This window comes from Pieris napi, chromosome 10 (genome assembly GCF_905475465.1).
Source record: "Pieris napi chromosome 10, ilPieNapi1.2, whole genome shotgun sequence".
Taxonomy (NCBI): Eukaryota; Metazoa; Arthropoda; class Insecta; order Lepidoptera; family Pieridae; genus Pieris; species Pieris napi.
The window spans coordinates 1,392,994-1,413,423 of record NC_062243.1 but is presented as its reverse complement, the minus strand read 5'-3'; the positions used below and the strand labels follow the sequence as shown (position 1 = coordinate 1,413,423).

The 20,430-nt window shown below is 33.3% G+C and overlaps 1 protein-coding gene across 1 annotated transcript; it reads left to right on the top strand.

Annotated features, from left to right (window-relative positions):
* Positions 1-407: 407 nt before the first annotated feature.
* LOC125053213 (aminopeptidase N-like) lies at positions 408-20,400 on the top strand. Its single transcript, XM_047654460.1, has 13 exons — positions 408-976; positions 4,845-5,018; positions 9,557-9,871; positions 10,619-10,808; positions 11,202-11,461; positions 12,083-12,275; positions 12,825-13,011; positions 15,930-16,027; positions 16,594-16,776; positions 17,156-17,334; positions 18,229-18,351; positions 19,060-19,147; positions 19,607-20,400. The coding sequence occupies exons 1-13, from the start codon at positions 519-521 to the stop codon at positions 19,706-19,708; spliced, it is 2,550 nt and encodes an 849-aa protein (XP_047510416.1). The 5' UTR covers positions 408-518; the 3' UTR covers positions 19,709-20,400.
* Positions 20,401-20,430: the final 30 nt, after the last annotated feature.

Genomic DNA, 20,430 nt, shown 5'->3' with positions numbered 1-20,430 from the left:
AAACAGACCCTTAATGTAGGTTATTGCAAATAACTGTAATTTGATAGTATTTATTTTAAATTATGTATTAAATAGAGTTTAGGATAGAAAATGTAAATAAAATTCGAAAGAGATCCCTTTCCACTATGATATTAACTAAACATATATTTCAATTAATGTTGCTGTTATTGTATTTTACGTAATAAATTATTAACTCGTATTTATATATTACTTTAATTTCCCCTCCTCCAGTTTATAAGTATATACGTAGGTAAATGTCAAAAACTACTCGTAAATTACCCCCATCTGACCCCCGTTGATCTATTAAGTTTCATATGTTTATTAAAGGTGAAAAATACGTCATAATACTAACCAAAGGTATAATGGCCAAAATAATACGCAACGGTTATAGACGCAACATAAACAATTCGAACGTTCGCTAAGAGCGGACGCGTCGGTCATTTCGCCGCGAATTCCTTTTCTGTATTTAAAATCATAAAAATATTAGTTGCATTGAATATATGTAAAGTGTATTGATAATGTTGTTCTTCACTATTTTGTTGTTCATTTCTACAACCAAAGCGTACGTTTTGGAAGAAGAATGTTTGAATTACACAATTTATCCCGCGCAATATGAGCTTACGATAATACCGCATATATTTAAAGATGGAACATCATATTACGATTGTGATTTATTAATAACGGTAATAGCAAATGCGCCAAATGTGAATATTATTGAGTTGGATGCAAAGGAGTTAGAGATAAAGAGTGGTTCGATAAAAGTTTTGGATGGTGTAACGGATATTGTTAATCAACACAGACCATACGAGTTTGATAATAAAAAGGGAAAATTGTTTATTTATTTGAGGGAACCGATGAAACAATACAGTGCAAGTAGAACTCAGTATATAATAAGAGTGTCTTTTGTGAAATACGTTCATTTGGATAGCGAAGGTGTATTTATTGTTCCTTATAAAGGAGACGACGGGAAAGAAGCGTAAGTATTAACTATTAAACTCAAAATAATAAAAAAATGTGTGCGTGTACTAGGTGTACACACGTAAGAAGTGAAACTTCTTTATGACCTTATTTTTCGAAAAATGATCTACTATATGCAACTTTACAGAAATTGGTTAAATAAAGTTAAATTAGATAAAGTTTAACAAAAGGCTTTTATTATCATAGACATGAATACAAATACAATTATTTCATTTTAACTTATTACTGTACTAATATGTAGTACTAAGATTATTACAGAATTTCATTAATTGTAATAGAATTATTAGGATTACTATCATTGTTATCGTTATTATATATTTTTGTTACTAATGGCTTCGAATCTCTTCGGATCAACCGTGGTAGGGACAAGAAAAAGATGGCGCGTAACCGAAAAATGTGACAAATGTGTGTAAATTTTTTTCCAACGCCGATAAAGAAGTTTGACTTCAAAAAGCAACATGGCGCGTAACCTGCTACAAAATTTCTCCCATACGTCGATAAAGAAGTTTCCCTTCAAAAGACGGCGCGTAACGGAAAAATGTGACGCGTAACGAAAAAATGTTACACTAAATTTTTTTCCAACCCCGATAAAGAAGTTTCACTTCAATAACTTGATTCATTAAGGTAAACAAGTAAAATTAAGAACGACAACAGAAATGATGTTAAATTGATTCTAAATTTACTGCCAGTTCGTAGAGCGGGAAATAAGAACTGCCTTGCGATTCTGAAACTCACTTTTCGCTGAAAACCGGTGTGTCAGTTCGAAAAGTGAGTTACAGAATCGCAAGGCTGGCAAGAAACTCTCCGCCACTTTTTTAATCGCCAAGTTTTGAGTCATACGAATTGTTGAACAGAGGCAATCCTTACATCATGATCATTCAAGTATGATCAATTATGAACTTTATTATGTAATAGCGTACGATCCTCACAATATTCTGGGCCAATTTACAATCAAAACACTAGTTTTGAATCAAGCTATTATAGAGAACATGTTTCACACATCATTTGCAAGTTGTCAGAATCCTAGGATAATAGTTATAAGACAGACGAACAGTTACACTATCCTGTATAAAATATTATTTTAGCAAAGTATGTCTCTTGTAAAATCTAATTTTGACTAAATATTATATGATTTGAGCAGTGTTGGCCTAGTGACATGTGCTTAATGAAGGTACGGTGAAGGCAAACATCGTGGGGACAGGCAGGTCTAAAAAGACACGTGTCTGACACAGAAGGCTGATCACCGACTTGTCTATGAAAAGAAATAAATTGGTCAAAAAACGGATGCAAGCCCAAGGCCCATATAGGGCTGTAGCGTTGGATTATAATTTATCTGAACCAAGACGCAATTCATTTACGCCCGAACCCAATAAATAATCCACAATCTGAGATCAGACCGCGACAGTCGATCGATCTCCTATCTGCATCCCAATAACAAAACCCTACGAAGACAAACCATTTTTGGCGACAGATAAAATGCTCTTTGTCACGTTGCATTTTACCGAGTTTTCACTGATATTTGATAATCAATGTACAAACCAAATAAAGTAAGTAAATCCGTACAAATAACATTACAATATACATGTGTAAGTTTAAAACATAACAAACAGTTATTTTAATTATTTCAAAAACTGGTGTAAGTTAAAATCTGTTATAATAATTAACTGTTGAAATCGAGCTGTCGTCAACTGTCATTTTCATACAAAGGTCTATCCACAGACACCGATACGACCTCCCATGGATAGCTTGTATCGACAGATGGGTGTTACAATCCTTCGATTGGCTATTGGCACACTTGTTCCAACATTTGGATTAAGATTACTATCCCAGATGGTGGATTATAGATTGAGATAGGTTATTGGGTTCGGAGGCTAAAGATTCAGATTTCTGGGATTACAACAAAACATTGTTTTCCACGAAAATTGAATTTAGAAACGGGCGATATGCAAATACTACTCGTAGGCGATTAAATAATAAACAGAAATAAAACATAAAACACCTTGAAAACGCGTATTATAAGAAAATTGTTTGTTTATATGTTGGCGGAACAGGTGACCTTCTTCCCACATGCACTGAGTACAGATTTATGGCTAGATCGGAGTGGTCAAGATAGTTCCAGTAAAATTATTAAAACTCCTAAACGGTTTGATATATTTTGTAGATTTAAAAAAGCTTAAGAGATAACTGACTCAACACTTGCGTTGCCGACCATTAAATAAATAAATATTATCAGCCAAATTTTTACAAAAATAAAAAACTGCTTTAATAAAATAAAATTAATAACATATTCATGCAAATACAGGGGCTAGGCTCCGAATATGATTTTGTCCCATTCGGTGTCGAGACCCTTGTTCCGTGGAGTCCTAGCGCTATAAGGCTTTTTAAGGAAATAGCAAAAAGGCAGCTACCTCGAACAAAGAATTAGTCTAGCTATTCAAAGGGGAAACGTTGCCAGTATCTTCGTAACCTTGCCTAAAGGGTCTCCTTTTAATAATATATTTTAGTTAATAATAAATAATAATATATATATATAAATAATAAATAGGTTTTAAGGTTTTAGGTTCATTGTCGTAATAAAATAAGAGAACAAACTAAGTATTGTTATCATGAAAGGTAAATACTTCGAGCCGTCCCTCGAAATCATAGCAAAAGTTAACGACTGAATTCGTTATGACATTACAGGAAAATAATTTTGTATACTACAAATATAAATTATTAAAATGGTAAAACTTTTGATTTGTAAAACAATATATTATGCATACACTCCTTCCCACAAAACGCTATGCATGTATAGGTAACACAACACACTTGCATAATCAATTCACAATTAAGAGCATCATCAGGAAACCATTTTTATGTCAGGGCTATGTTTAATTATCCATAACAGTTTTGTCTTGTCGATGTTGACTTGATTTATAAATCACAGTATCAACCTACGCACTGATATATTTATTATCATTATAGATAATCGCATTAGGTGTATAATTATAATAGCTATATTGCTGGCTGTTTAGTTAGTTACTATATGTATACTAAAACGAGGTATAATCACAAATGAGAATTTTTCTTTATTTTGACTTGACTTAAGGTTCTATTTCCCCACACCTGCCTGATGGTGTAGGTCAAAGTCAAAGTCAAAATCATTTATTCATTGAGGTAACATAATGTAGACCTATGAACATCAATAAAAACATTTTACATTGACTATCAGCTCTCAAATCAAGGGTGTAGAACGGACGATAAGAACTGGCAATAAACTCTCCGCCACTCTTTTTAATCGCCAAGTATTATTGTTTTACACAATTTTTGTAAGGAGCTGCAACTATTACACCATGTTCCACATGACATCTTAAGTAATTAATAATAATAATAAAAAACAAAGATTTGACCTCTATGTTGGACCGGACTAACTCCAGATAATTCTAGCTTCTGTCACCTTTGTAATGATGCTTTGTTTCCGTCTGTTTTGGGAGGAAAAAGAAAACGTTTTTGGCCTTAGGGAACCCGGTCAATAGCTTGCTTGCCAATGTGACTAGGATCCGCATAGGATAGCATAATAAAAATCTTACTTAATATTTTTTTTAATCAAAAGACTTTTAACTTGCTTTTATTAATTAAGACTTAATGACAGAAAGGTTTTATGAAAGTTAAGTTTATACCTCTTATAAAATAAATATTAAGTCATCTTTGAACAGCGTCTGAAAACTATTAGGAAGTTATACCTGATAATTAGTGTAAACTCAGCGTTGGTAATACTAATTATAATTTGCAATAGTTTGAAAAGTGAAGTTAATTAGTGTTAACGTTACTTCCGTCTTAATACGCCTTTTTAATTATTCACATTAATCACATTCTCCTTGTTACAGATATCTATATACTACCCGATTATCTCCAACCAAAGCTAAATATTTCTTCCCTTGCTTCAACAATCCAGAATTTGAAGCTGTATTCAAGTTAAGGGTGTATGTTGCACCGCCACGGCCGGGTATCCAGTTCTGTAATACAACATTAGTCATCGCAAAAGAGTTAAACAGACAGAAGTAAGTAGCAATTTCATGGAGTTTCTATTCCCACAGTCCACACCCTTCTGGCATTATTGTCTAATAAAAATAATCATATCCTACAAAAACAAGTATTTTCTATTACCGTAATACCGTTACTCGTACGTTATTATTATATATATAAGCACACTAGCATCTTAATAAGCTGATGCGCGTGTATTTTGAGATTTGGAGAAACTATCCAATCTATTTTTAAAGGAGTTCAGAGATGGTGCACTGATTACAATTTTCGGAAGCCTATTCCAGTCGGCCACTACTCGGTTTGGGAGACAGTTCTTTAGGGAATTTGTGTTATGTTGAGTGGTCTTAAGTTTTAAAGAACTACCCCTCAAATGTATATTTTCACTTAAAATAAAGAGCTTCTCAATTCCTGGATCATTATAGTGGCCAGTAAGGATTTTATAGGTTTCAATGAGATTTCCTCTTAATCTCCTACTTCCTAAATCAGTAAGGTCAAGTGCTTTCAGACGCTCACTATAAGATTGATTCCTGAGAGACCTGATCATTTTTGTGGCTTTTCTTTGAACCCTTTCAAGCATACTAATATCCTTTATGAAATAAGGATTCCAAATTCTGTAGGCATACTCTAATAGTGGTCTAATGTAACATTTATATATCTTTAAGAGTATTGTTGAGGCATAGAACACAATACTACGTTGTGTTACCGGTAATCGAACACAGGACTTCCGTGTAATACGTAGTCAGCTTATCTTGATCCAAATTTGAATTGAGGTGGTGCCTCAAAGAGTAAAATAGTAATTCAAATTTGAAATAGGAATTAATACGTTATTGCATTCCAGCTTTCGTCCCAATAAAAATAACAACATTAATCTTGTAACTAAAAACCTATTTCCTCTTAACCACGTTAAATACCATGCCTATAAATAGAGACCACTGATGTATAACATTATCTCGTATTATTGACGCTCGATACGGAACTGGTCACACCATACAAGCTACAATTGACACAGTTTCTATTCATAGTAACCATTTTTGGTCTGGTCCGGAGCTTTGTAGAGTTGCGACTTCCTTTTTATTAAAACGCGTGAACATGCTTAACTCTTGGAAAGTTAAGAGACATAACACATACGAATACTTTAATCATACGACGCAATATCTAATAACGGGAATAATAATCGCTGCGAATGGAACCGAGGATCACGGTAATTAACCAACTCTAATATTATTTTGACGTGTAATATTCATGTACCTGAAATAATAATATAAATAAATATTTGCCTTTATTAAGTCATTGTAAAACTCACTTACATCTGTCCTATGCTGATACAGAAAATATTAAATTTATTTAATATTAATTTTTTTTTATATAGAAATTATTATCAAGTACAGTTAACATGTCAAATTGGAAGAGACTGGTTGCCACTACACAGGGGATCCTAGTGTGGAGGCCAGTGTACTTTGTTTTACCTAAATATCCTGTTGTGTATAATAAAGTTTATCTTTCTTTCTTTTGTCTTGTATTTACACTCATATTACGTAGGAAAGATACTTCGTTGTCATAATCTAAAATTTTAACACAATAAATTATTTAAAATCTACATTTTTAAGATCTTAGAATTTGCATTCATTGTTGGTCTAATCTTTGAAGGTTATCACAATCTTTGAATTCATGAAAAGTTTCTTTAAAGAATTGTGACTTTAAAAATCAGGCAATTTTGCATGGCGTGTTTCAGCATTTATTTTTCAGGAATACATAATAGACCAGTGCCGATAATTTTTGAAACCAAAAAAAATTACAGTAGGATGAAACCCATAAGAAAAGCAGGGGAATATGATCAAAATGAAAGGAAAAATAAATTACGGTCGATCTGAGGTCGGGAAGGGGTAGGGGGGGAGTTTTAAGGGTAAAAAACGGTTTATCTCGATTTCCGGCAAAACTAAAAGTCCTATCGAAGAAAGTTAAATGGCAAAGTTGTAGGCAATAAAAAGATCTACAACTTTTGTAGTCACACATTTTTCACATAACCTCAAAATTTATGTGAAAAATTCAAAAAACCAACTTTTTGGTTTTTTATTTCTATCTTTTACAAAAATTTATTTTTTTAAACGAAATTTGGTGAAAACTTACCTTATTATGTCCCAAATATACTGTAATTTATTTGATTAAAAATATTTATTTTTTCACCTTATTTTGAATTAATATCGAAAAAACACCCTAATTTTCAATCGAAAATTCTGACGTCAAAATTTCAGCTTTTTTCAAAAAGTTGATGTGCTTTCAGTGCGTTGAAATCTCTACTTTCCTATGGTAAAAAAATATATATATATATTACCATAGTAAATCTTCTCGGAAAATGCAAAAAATCGTATGCAGTAACGCTCAGACCCGTCATCCCCTTCCCTACTTCTCTATGAATCTTCTTTAAATTATAATTAGATGCCTATTTATTACTATTTTAAGATAACTTATATATACCTGAGTGACCTAAAAAAAATTTTTAGCCTTTAGATGGGCTAAAATTTTCGTATTTCATAGAGAAGTAGGGAAGGGGATGACGGGTCTGGGCGTTACTGCATACGATTTTTTGCATTTTCCGAGAAGATTTACTATGGTAATATATATATATTTTTTTTTTACCATAGGAAAGTAGAGATTTCAACGCACTGAAAGCACATCAACTTTCTGAAAAAAGCTGAAATTTTGACGTCAGAATTTTCGATTGAAAATTAGGGTGTTTTTTCGATATTAATTCAAAATAAGGTGAAAAAATAAATATTTTTAATCAAATAAATTACAGTATATTTGGGACATAATAAGGTAAGTTTTCACCAAATTTCGTTTAAAAAAATAAATTTTTGTAAAAGATAGAAATAAAAAACCAAAAAGTTGGTTTTTTGAATTTTTCACATAAATTTTGAGGTCATGTGAAAAATGTGTGACTACAAAAGTTGTAGATCTTTTTATTGCCTATAACTTTGCTATTTAACTTTCTTCGATAGGACTTTTAGTTTTGCCGGAAATCGAGATAAACCGTTTTTTACCCTTAAAACTCCCCCCCCCCCCTACCCTTCCCGACCTCAGATCGACCGTAATTTATTTTTCCTTTCATTTTGATCATATTCCCCTCCTTTTCTAATGGGTTTCATCCTACTGTAATTTTTTTCACTTTTTATTTATTTTAAAGGCTATCTGCACTGGTCTATAATACAAATGTTGTGAGATGATATCCTTTTTCTTAAAATCCTCCTCTATCGTGCATTAATTTAAAGTATCAATTTTCGAATTATAACCGCTAATGAATAAACTAGCTTTCACTATCATTACTTGGAATAGAAGAAAGAAGCTGTTTATTGTCATATTAATTCTCTTTCTAAACAAAAAGTTAGTTATCGGAACCAGAAAACTACTTTTTAATAAATATGGTTTCAAAAAGTGATATACAGAAAGTGGGTAACATCCGATAAGATGCGTTGCCAAAGTCTTAAAGAATCTTGGGAAATTACAGTAAAACATTTGCCGACGTCCAATAATGGTCAGACTGCATATCTAAATTATATGCTACCCGTTTTGCCTTGATGGCACTCAGTCACGACATGGGTAATTTATAAATAGGTTCACTGATTTTTTTTATGGTTAATTAATATTTGGTAATAACGTAGCTTTTCTATTATGTGGTCATTTAAGTAAAACATGTTGTGGGCTATTTACGCAATATACAAACATAAGATATTTTATGCTTAATTGGTTAAAAATGACGATAAGCATCTTGTCTAGAGGATTGTTTAAGATAACTTATCTGTGCTTTACACACCTTTTTAAAAATTGTTTTAAGTAAAATTCACACAGAAATAGTTCTTTAGTTACATGCAAACATATTTGTTTAGGTTTTATAACAGACTTAAATTTAAAACTGGTTTTTAAACTATGTCTCATATTTTACGTAGGTATCTTAAAGAATTGATTTAATTTATTTTTAAATTAATGTCTTTATTTTGCGAGCTAGCGAACTGTGAAATCGACTTTCGGTGTGGATCTTCCCTGAGAGATACGACCTCCAACGACTCAAAGTTAGAGTACTCCTCCCTCAAAGGCCGGCAACTCACCCACAAAAATGGGTGTCCATAGGCAGCGATGACTGCCCTTTTTAGGCGCCCCGTATATTCGTTTGCCCCCCTAATATAAAAAATTAAGTTCGGTTCGGTATAATATTATTTAGACGTATATAAAATTTTACATTAGCGTTTAAAAGTATGCCAAACTTCTGTAAATAGAAAGCTATAAAAAATATAAGATATATTTTTTCCAATAAAATAAACATGTTTTGAAATCAGTCAATTTTGCATTTGACAATTTACACTATAACAGAATAGTTAGCAAAATGCTTTCACTAACATTCATTACCCTCATAACACTGCCTTGCGATTCTCTCAAATCAGTCGACATTCTGATAAGGTCCCTCTTTAAAATGACTGCTTTACGACTGATTTGAGTGTGAAAACCGCTGTGAGAGTTCGAAAAGTGAGTTATCTCATAAACGAAAGATATTCTATTTTAGCTTCAAAGACGACAGCTATGGTATCATCGAATACATTCCATCACCGCAAATCGGCGTTCATCAAGTTGGCTTCCATCACTCACAATTCAGCAACCGTGAGGTCAAAATTGGCGAAGATGCCTTGATCTTCTGGTCTAGATCGTCTCAATTACCATACCTATCATTTATATTGCAATTTGGAGAAAATCTTATTCATATGATCCACAAATACTCAATGATTAAGAGGCCGCTCGTGAGTGGACCGATAAATATCGTGGCGGTACCTAAGAATCTTAATGGATATGAGATTGGAAGCTGGAATCTTTTGACTAATAGGTGAGTGACCTCGGTAAAGTTATATTTATATTAATTAGGTATTATACCATATATCATATCCAATACTACACTAGTAAAAATTTGTTGTAAGATTTGTTCTTAAATAATGGATACAAAAAAATCTATTACACTCTAAATTCGATTTTTCTTTACTTTATTGTAATTTTAATTTTTTCGATTAATAATTGTTTTTCTTTTAATATTTGTTTTGTTTAATAATTGTTTTGATTAATATTTGTAGGATCTCTACATGTATGTCATATTTGCCTTTAAGTGCTTCTCACATTAAATATTGTATTTTGTGTTTGTTTTTACCAATGTATCAGTGTGCTGAGCGTTGGCAAGCTTTTTATCAATATAAAAAACTTTTTGCAAAGATATTATTTATTAAACAGACTATAGCACGGTTCCTGGGTCATTGGGGTGCTTTAAATAATAGAGGATTTTAATTTTGCTCACTCAGGCTTTTTTAGTTTTATGACGATTTCCTAAATCGTCGGAGTTACGCCCCGAGAGTATAGCCAGACGTAGGCCCTCTCTTCAACTGTTACATTGCATTCATTTGTTACATAGCAAAATGTACAGACTTTGCTTATACAATAGATATGATGTACTAAATTATTAATTTAAAGTAGGTATAACAATATTATATCTCTTATTTATTTTAAATTACGACCTCAGGAAGGAGAATCACATTTAATTTAGGCTTTCATGCACTAGGTTTTTATTAATTACAAATTTTTACAGTGAAACAAAATTAGCATATATAAATGAATACACAAGCGTGAAACAAATGGAGGAAATGATGTTTGAATTATCCCAGCAATTGAGCAGGATATGGTTGGGAAATCCTGGAGAATTAAAAAGGACTAGGTGGATTGAAGAATGGTTCAAAGAAGGTGTCGCTACATATTTCGCTTATTACTATCTGACGCAGGTAATAATATGTTTACTAGGCAAACGCCAACAGAGCTCCTAGCTTTGAATTTCAAATAGTACTTAATTTCATTAGTTATAATTAGGTAATAGAACCGCAATTTAATTAATAACACAGCATTTAATATGTATTTCTTTTTGACGGTCATAAGCGTACATTGTGTTACATAAATAAATTAATGAGTTTGATTTGATATCCATCCACCTGGAGGTCCTAGGTTCAAGCTTGCGAGCATAATACTTAATAGGATATTTGTTATACTGCAATTTGAAAATAATAACAAGGCATCGTTATATTATACATTATACATGTAGGGGTGACATGCTGGTAATTTTTCAAGATGCCAACGATTATTTAGATATTCTGCAAAATATGTTATATTTTTACTTACAGTACAATCATGGAGGAATGAAACCAATAAGTCGTATTCCACTATCGATGTACGGTCAGCAGATGAAGCAGCGAGCGATGGCCGTAGACTGGCACCACTCAACTCCAGCGCTTATATCTTTTAATAGAACCTTAGCTGTAGAAATTCCCAACAGATATAAGGAATTGGTGACAATGAAGACTGCATCAATACTGTGGATGGTTGAAAACTGGTTGGGCTCGGAAAAATTCCATCAAGCTTTGATCAAATATATCAATTTACGGTAAGATATTATGTGTATGACTTATTTTCAATGACTCTATAAAGTCTATGCGTATTTAACATTCGCTCGAACGGTGGAGGAAAACATCGTGAGGAAACCGACATGTCTTAGACCCAAAAAGTCGACGGCGTGTGTCAGGCACTGGAGGTTGATCACATTGCCTATTGGATTGAAAAATGATCATGAAACAGATTCTGAAATCTGAGGCCTAGAACTAAAGGTTGTAGCGCACTGATTTATTTGTTATAAAGTCTATAAAGGCTTTGAGACTTAGAGTCCGTACTGAGCACGAAGTGACAAAAATATGTGCATCTAATTCGGGAGTCATATTTAAATCTCGACTCTATATCTAATGGTGAGATTCTGAAAGAGAACTGAGACTCACATACGTCAAATTTGACGACGTAAGACTCAGCCCCATTTCTGAATGTTAGGGTCCGAGACAACGGCAATTATAATCTACAACTTTGATTGCCCTTAATTACTTCCTTACTTTCTAAATAAGTATCTGTAAGAACATACGTAGAAATATCCTACCTATCATTAGTATAGGTACCGAATAAAAGACTTGGAAATTTAAATGTTAATAAAACTAATAAAATATTATTTTCACCTTTGCAGGAGAGGGCGCTTCATCTCAATCACTGACTTCATGATAAGCTTAGACCAAGATACCGTTGAGTGTATGCATCAGTTCTTCAATGGAACAACAGCGTCCCGGGTGCTGAGTTCCTGGTTTTACCAATCCGGATATCCCGTTGTTTATGTCAATGTGCTCAGAGATAGGACTCCAAATGCAGTACAGTTAAAGCAAGTATGTATTTTTAATAGTTTGAATTTGTTTCACATAGTTAAATTTGTTTGGTGGGTTGTTAAAAAAAATATATGTAATATATTAATATCCGTTACAAAAGTAGTAGATTTCTTCACGTGACAGTTGAAATATACGGTAACGAGTGAGAAATTAGTTAAAAATAATTATCGTTATATTTTATAAATTTGACGTTTATTTAAATGATCCTAATTCTTGGGATTGAATTGCTTCAGTTCAAACATTTTGTATGAGTGAAAACTTGGCGAATTAAAAGAGTGGCGAAGAGTTTCTTGCTAGTTCTTCTTGCCCGCTCTACGCCCTTGACTTGCTGGTAGTAATTGTTAATTTTGAATCAATTTAGGATCTTTTTTGTTGACGTTCATAAGTGAACTTAGTAACCTATATGAATTTTAGTTTTTTTGTTTTTTGAGTTTTAAAACGCTTTTGCTATATTCCTCTATAGTTCTTTAGAGGTGTCATCATTTACATGATGAACAGTCGGATTGGAATACTAAGAAAACTACTCACGCTATTTCAAAAACCTTTCAGAGACAATTCAGTTTTAATGACTTGAACCGCTTGGAATCTAACTATCTAATACCGATTTCGTATATCGTACAAAACAATGAAAACTGCTACAACTGTCACCAGCCACGCTTCACTATCGGCAGTCAGACCTACACATTTGGAGAGAACTTGAATGGCGGTTGGATTATTCTTAATAGGAATTCGGCGGGTACGTATTCGTAGCTTTCTTTTGTTTTTACATACACAAAATATACACGTTGAATTGTAACCTTTCATCTGATTAAAGTAAGTTAATCAAGGTGTATTCTTTTTGAATGTAAGTTGGATTTCGGAAACCTTTATATTAGGTCCTTACATATGAAATTGGCGTTTTACGTTTTGGCCACTTTGACCTCAAATATCTCCTCTTTGGTTAAGAATTCCAAATTAAAATTTGTACAGCTATTTACTCATGTATTTGTGCTTCGATGACCGTCATTCATTTGTTTTTTTCTTCTGTTTTTTTCTGTTTGCGTCACTCAATTTACAAAATGGAAAACTTAAAGTATCGCATTATTTACGAGTACGAGTTCCGCCGTGGCACTAGTGCTGCGGAAACGACTCGAAGGGTCAATGATGTGTATGGCGGTCATGTTGCAAAAGAAAACACAATTCGTTTTTGGTTCCAACGTTTTCGTTCTGGAAATTTCGACCTGCAGAACAAGCTCCGTGGACAGCTTGAGACCCAAGTTGATAATGAAGTATTGAAGGCTATTGTGGAAGCGGATCCATCGCAAACCACGTCCGAGTTAGCTGCAGGCTGCGGTGTTAGTGATAAAACTGTTTTAATTCACTTGAAGCAAATTGGGAAGATTAAAAAGCTTGAAAGATGGGTACCTCACGAATTGACTGAAGGAAACCGGCAAACGCGCGTCGACTGCTGCGTTACATTACTGAACCGGCACAATAATGAAGGTATTTTTAACCGAATCATTACCTGTGATGAAAAATGGATTCTTTACGATAATCGGAAGTGCTCAGCGCAATGGTTGGATCCTGGCCAGCCAGCCAAATCCTGCCCCAAGCAAAAATTAACCCCAAAAAAGTTACTTGTAAGCGTTTGTTTGGTGGACTAGTGCCGGTATTGTTCATTGCAGTTTTCTCAAATCTGGCCAGAGTATTACGGATGATGTCTATTGTCAGCAATTTCATACCATGATGGAAAAGCTAGCGGCTAAACAACCTAGGCTGGTCAATCGCTCCACGCCACTGCTACTTCACGACAACGCTAGACCACACACTGCACAACAGACGGCTACTAAATTAGAAGAGCTTCAATTGGAATTTCTAAGACATCCTCCGTACTCCCCGGACCTTGCTCCAACAGATTACCATTTTTTTCGAAATTTGGACAACTCCTTGCAAGGGAAAAAATTTAACTCTGATGGGGCAGTTCAAATCGCCTTCACAGATTTTATTGATTCCCGTCCGACTGTTTTTTTTAGTAAAACGCTTTTGCCAGGTCCAAGAATACCCCGATGCAACCGACTTCCAATTTGTTGCTTATTAGGTCCGTGAGATTGGTGACCGCAATCTTAACACTGTACAATCTTTTTTAGATAACCATATGTCTATCTTGAAGATGCCCGGCTTTTAATATACTTATAGACATACGCGAGAAAATACTCGTACCACAAATAATTATTTCTTTGAAAAATCTAAACCGGTTCTAATTAACCAATATAGTTTATAACAAAAAGCTCAGTATTGCATGCCCTACTGACATTGATCTTGCAGTCCTTGGCTAACTACGATACTATAAACTGTTTATTTCTGGTCTATCCCACGCCATTAGTGGTTCGCTTAGTCTAAGAGCTAGTCAATAAATTGTATATAAATGTCTTGATGTAAAATATGGCAAGGATATTTGGTTCCTAATTTGGAAGTCATTTTATTATTTGGACCAGCCCTGCGATTCGAGAGAGATATGAGAGCGACCGCCGATGCGAAAACCGCTGTGTGAGTTCGAAAAGTGAGTTACAGAATCGCAAGGCAGCATAGTTTTGTTTAATTAAACACATGGTTTCTAAAGCTTTAAAATAATAATAAAAATAATTAAAACAAATTTAAAAAGTTTGGTCCCTGTGGCAGTGTACCTTTAACGTGCGAAATTAAAAAGTAAGTAAGTGAGTAAGTTTAGTTGTTTCAATTAATTTATTTCGTTGAATCTATTGTCTTACAGCACACATTTGCAAACACATAATGCTAAATCATATTAAACATTGTTTAATATTGACGCATACATATTACATATACTTAGAGTCGGCCAACAGATTAGCACCTTTCCTTACATATCTAAACTTCGCACTATAAGGTACATACGCAATTGCAGGCTGACACAGCTTGCGCTTAATAAACCACATTAAGTCATTCCCCAGCACCAACCGAATCTCTCGTACTTTGAATAAGCGTCACTGATTCATTTCAACAGCTTCAGCGTATGCGTCTATATTCCTGGGTGAGGCACCCCTGTGTAGCCTACCCCTGATACCACGAAAAGCATGTTATGCTCTAGACATACTCTAGAAGTAATGCTGATGATGAAGTGTAGCACTTAATAAATTATTAATAGGATATAAATTTGTAGCTAGATCTTGGATTAGACATACCTACGCAGCAATAATTGTTTTCTTAATACGAACTCCTTATACGTTTTATTACAAGTGCAAGGTTTCTTCAGCCTCCACTACTTTGTGTGTGTGTTTCATTTATTGCGATGTAGTCGTAAAATCATTCGTGAACACAAAATTTTAAAACATTTCAATGTATATAAATTAAAAACTTTTGGATAAATTTTGCCAGACACAATAAATTGGCATTTAAAAAATCTGGGAAAGTTTTTTTAAATTTGTAGTTAGTTCTAGTTAGTAGGTAGTTTTTTTAAATAGTTAATAATTTAATTGATTACAATCAAGTATACACAATGTTCCTAAACTACAAAGTAATAATAAAAATAGTTAAAATTGTTTCTTTTTTTATTCTCTTTCCCAAAATCTGAAATTTCTGCGTGACCTGGTACTTTTTAAGTAATCATAACTGGATAATTATAATAAAACTATTTATATAATTATATTGGTTCCTTTTCAGGTTACTATAGGGTTAATTACGATGACACAACTTGGAAACTCATTGCCAAAACACTCAAGGAAAATAGACATGCAATTGATGAATTGAACAGAGCTCAAGTTAGTATTGGGAATTATTTTTAAAAATTTAAATAAGTTCTTAAAAATTTAATAAAAAAACTCAGAAGCTGTACAACCCTTGGCCTTACCTTAGATATCGTTATCTCTATCGTGGTAATTTTAATAGGCAAGTAGGTGTTCAGCCTGCCTGAAGTGTAATTTTTTGCTTCACCATACGAGTGAATGTTAAATGATCTCATAGACAAAAAGTCTGTTAGTGCGCGCAGCCGGGGTCGAACCTACGACGTCGATAAGTGTGATAAATGTCTCACGCATGATTTTCTTTTGAATGTACTTTATTGTATTGATAAATGCATCGTCTTGAAATAATGTTCTTACACAATTCAACATATATTTTTAAGTAATAGGTCCAGTAATTTGATGTTTCTGACTTATAAGAAATTACGTCCATTTTAATAGTGTGCATTTTGACTTTGTATTTTTTTCATAGGTATCCTTTTATTTGTAGGCAATGCTCTGTTATATTTACTATCCTTTTTCGTATAATTATACATCAAATTCGAAGTATTATGTAATATGTGATATTATTCCAAAAATATCTTCAGATTGTCAACGATATATTCGCGCTGTACGCAGCTGGTGATGTCAGTGAAGATATAGCGCTTGATGTATTGGAGTTTCTAAACATGGAACTAAGTAGTGTAGTATGGGACTCAGTTGTTAGCGGGTTTGAGCTTCTTAAAACAGATGGCGCTCATATGACTAAGATCAACTATGAGGAGTGGCAGGTAAAAAGAAATATTGATTAAGAAGCATAAGTTCCAAATTCAAATTTGAAATTTAAATCATCTCCGTAGCTACTTTGACTTTGGAGGTTTCTTTCAGTTAAATTTTTTAACGTCATACATGCTCAAAGAAAAAGACCAGTTCAATCTTATATCGTGTCAAATAGGATTTTAAAGAAATTTGTAAATCACATTAAATTATTATTTGAGATTACTTATTACCTATGTTGTCTTGTTGGTAAAGGTTGAACAAACAATTGCAAAAAATTCATAAATTCCAAATATGTACTTTTTACCGTTTTTAGAAGCCAATTTTGACTAACCCAATAAAACATTACTACCTCTAATATTAGCTATTACATATAACTATATGCGTTTTTAGGCTTTTATGCGCCAAAAAGTATCAACGATATATAAACGACTTATGGACGATATCGAACGAAGGCCGGAAATAAGGCTCTTTAGGAGCAATATAATAGAGTTCGCTTGCTCTATCATACATCAACCCTGTATAAGTGATATGTGGAGGGTCTATGGGGATTATAAGGAAGGAAGATTGCGGTTAGTAATAGTGCTATATGGTCTGGGGCAGACTTATTTGCATTTGTTTCGCTAATCATTTCATTTTTATCAGTGAAACTTTTTTGTGGATATGTCCAATGTGTCTATTTATTTTATGTTTTACATCTATTTTATTTTTACTGTATAGAGATGTATCTGTTTAGTTTCCTTAATAAATAAATAAATAAATAAATATATGCAATTAAGAGATCCCATGACTTTTTGAGTCTAAGTGTAAGATTCAGATTCAAGACGTCATAGGGTTAAGCTAAGCTAATAGAGAGCGCAAAGCGGGTGAAACATAGCGCCTAGCATTTTATTAAGGCAAATAAGTAATCAGCCAGTAGCCTAGATTGTCCACTGAAAGGAGTCAGTCATATTTTTTTTACAACAGAACCTTATTATCTTCGGAAATTTTAATACTGTTTTTCTTAAGACCTGTATTTCAATGTGTGAGATAACTTAAAAACATGACCGATGTGTTCTTAATAGAATTTAGACCACTTCATAAAAAACAGTGTCTTACTTCAGATTAGCACTTTAGTTCGTTTGTTCAGAAAATTTAAATGACAATATTGGGGTTGACCGTGCGTGCGCGAATACACAATCACTGGATTTTGGTCGTTTTATACAATGGTCAGTTAATAGTAGTTATATCATAAACCGGAACATATGAACTATTTAACGATATTATAGATAAAATAATACAATATTTTCATGTATCATGAAGGGAGTTATAGACTGGCGAAGTTTGTTTACTTGTTTGCTATCTGAACACCTCTGAAATCTTATCTAAAATATTCCTGTTAACTTATTGACAAACACGATTATATTTGATTGATTATCGATTCAATATAGACGACCATTATGTATACTTATTTGTAATTACTTCAGATTGGATCCTGACTTCCGAGCTGCGTGTTATTATGTAGTATTGAATGATGTCAATGGTAATTTAGCTGCAGAGAACTTCAACGATTTTGAGAATGAGGACAAGACTAGAGCTGAACATGCATTGTAAGTATACATTAACACATCTGATAGCAGCCTTGCGATTCTGTACCTCACTTACCTCACGATTTGGCATTCTAATAAACAATAAACTACAAGCTCTCTCCTTATCAGAATGCCAAATCGTAAAATGACTGATTCACGACTGATTTGAGCGTGACCGCCGCTGTGAAAACCGCTGTGAGAGTTCGAAAAGTGAGTTACAGAATCGCAAGGCAGTAGTCTCGCAACGTTTAAGCTTGCAATTCTCGACACTGATGTCGTGCCTTCAACACCCGGTCGTGGATTAGAGGAAACATCACATGCCTGGCACAAGAAAAACATCGAAGGGCATATTTGAATGTACAAAAAGCTTCATGATACAAAAAATAAATCTGAAAAGACACCTAAATAAACCTAAGGTAGGTTTATTACCTACCATACCTTGGGTGCCACTGTATTTTTTAGTTATACATTAAAAATTATTACATATTGTTTAAAGACATCGACAACATTTATTACTAACGAAATACACACAGAAACACACAAAATAATAATAATAGTAATCAATAAAAGAAAGGAAAATAGTTAAAGATTTTTTAAAGAATAAATTACTTTTTAAGTGTGTAATGTGTGTGTGTGTGTGGTTGTTACTGGCCCTGGCTCAACATTATGCTGAGGAGCAGACGAATTCCACAGCAATATAATCAATATCTTTTTCTTATCTATTTCCAGACGTGAAGAGAACAGGTTCTTATACCGAGTTCCTATAGGTCATCCGAGACCACTGCCTATTAAAATGTCAACTACCACAACAACGGAGGTACTATGTATTACAGTTTATTTTTAAGTCAACACTCTTAACGTATTATAATAAAAATACTACTCAACTTTTGTTGCGACGCGACGCCTAGATTTAAGTAACAGACTACACCATAATTTCTTAACAATTTTTATGTCGCGACCCACGAAAAAGCTAAAGAGTTAAGTAAAACAGTCTTGCGACCCCGTCACTGTAAAATTATAATAATATGTACATTGTAGTTCGTATTTATTATTTTTCAACAGACTTTGACCCCCTTTTAAAACAAACTTGAACCCCCGCTCGAGAATCGAGTCTACACTATACACTTAGTGTTTTATTATTTAACTAATTTAGTAGCGTTATGCTTGTGTCCGTGCACCCCTTATCGACGCCACACATAGGTTCTAGGTTATGTATCTTATTTCTTATGTGTGGCCTTTTTGGTAAATAAATAAATAAACAAGTTCTTTCTTTCAGGCACCAACAACCATCAAAGTAGCAGATTGTAATGGCACGAAGAAAAATTTGATTCCCGTAGTATTATTAAGTTTTGCGTTCCTTACTAGTATAAGTATATGATAATTTATATTTGAACATAAATATTTGTAAGGTTTTTATGTATCGCACAAAACCGATACATTACAAATTACTGGCCTGGAAAAACCTGAAGGAGGTTATCAATTCCATGTGTTATTATTTTTTAGTATTACGTTAAAAACGCACTAAAAAGCATACAATAAGATTTCTTATTTTACCTTGATGGCTTCTTCTATGGATAGAAGTCTTCCACGGCCTGCTTCACACGACACTTTCTTTTGCGAACTAGCGAACTGTGAAATAGACTCCCGGTGGGAATTATTTAAAGAAAGAGTTCCTCTCTCAAAGGCCGACGCACCCACCAATATGTCTCCATGCTTGCTATAGGCTGCGATGACCTCCCTTTTTTGGGCGTCTCGCAGGATCGTTTGTCCCTATTTCAAATAAAAATATATTCTTTTAAATCACACCTTAATCATAATCAGTTTAGAGATTAACGAGTTATGTTTCGGTATACAAAATAACTATTTTGTTATTTTTTTTAAACGGGGAGGGATTATTAACGATATTAACTCATGGATAAACATTTACCTATCTGTTAATATTTTTAAATTTTCTTCAGTACATTCCGGCTTACATCACGTTATTTCATAATCTAGTCAGAGATTTTTTGTTAATTTAAATAAAAACATAGATTTTTGTTAAACTTTATTTACTATATGTACATATTATATTAATCATAATTTAACTAACTTAACTTACGA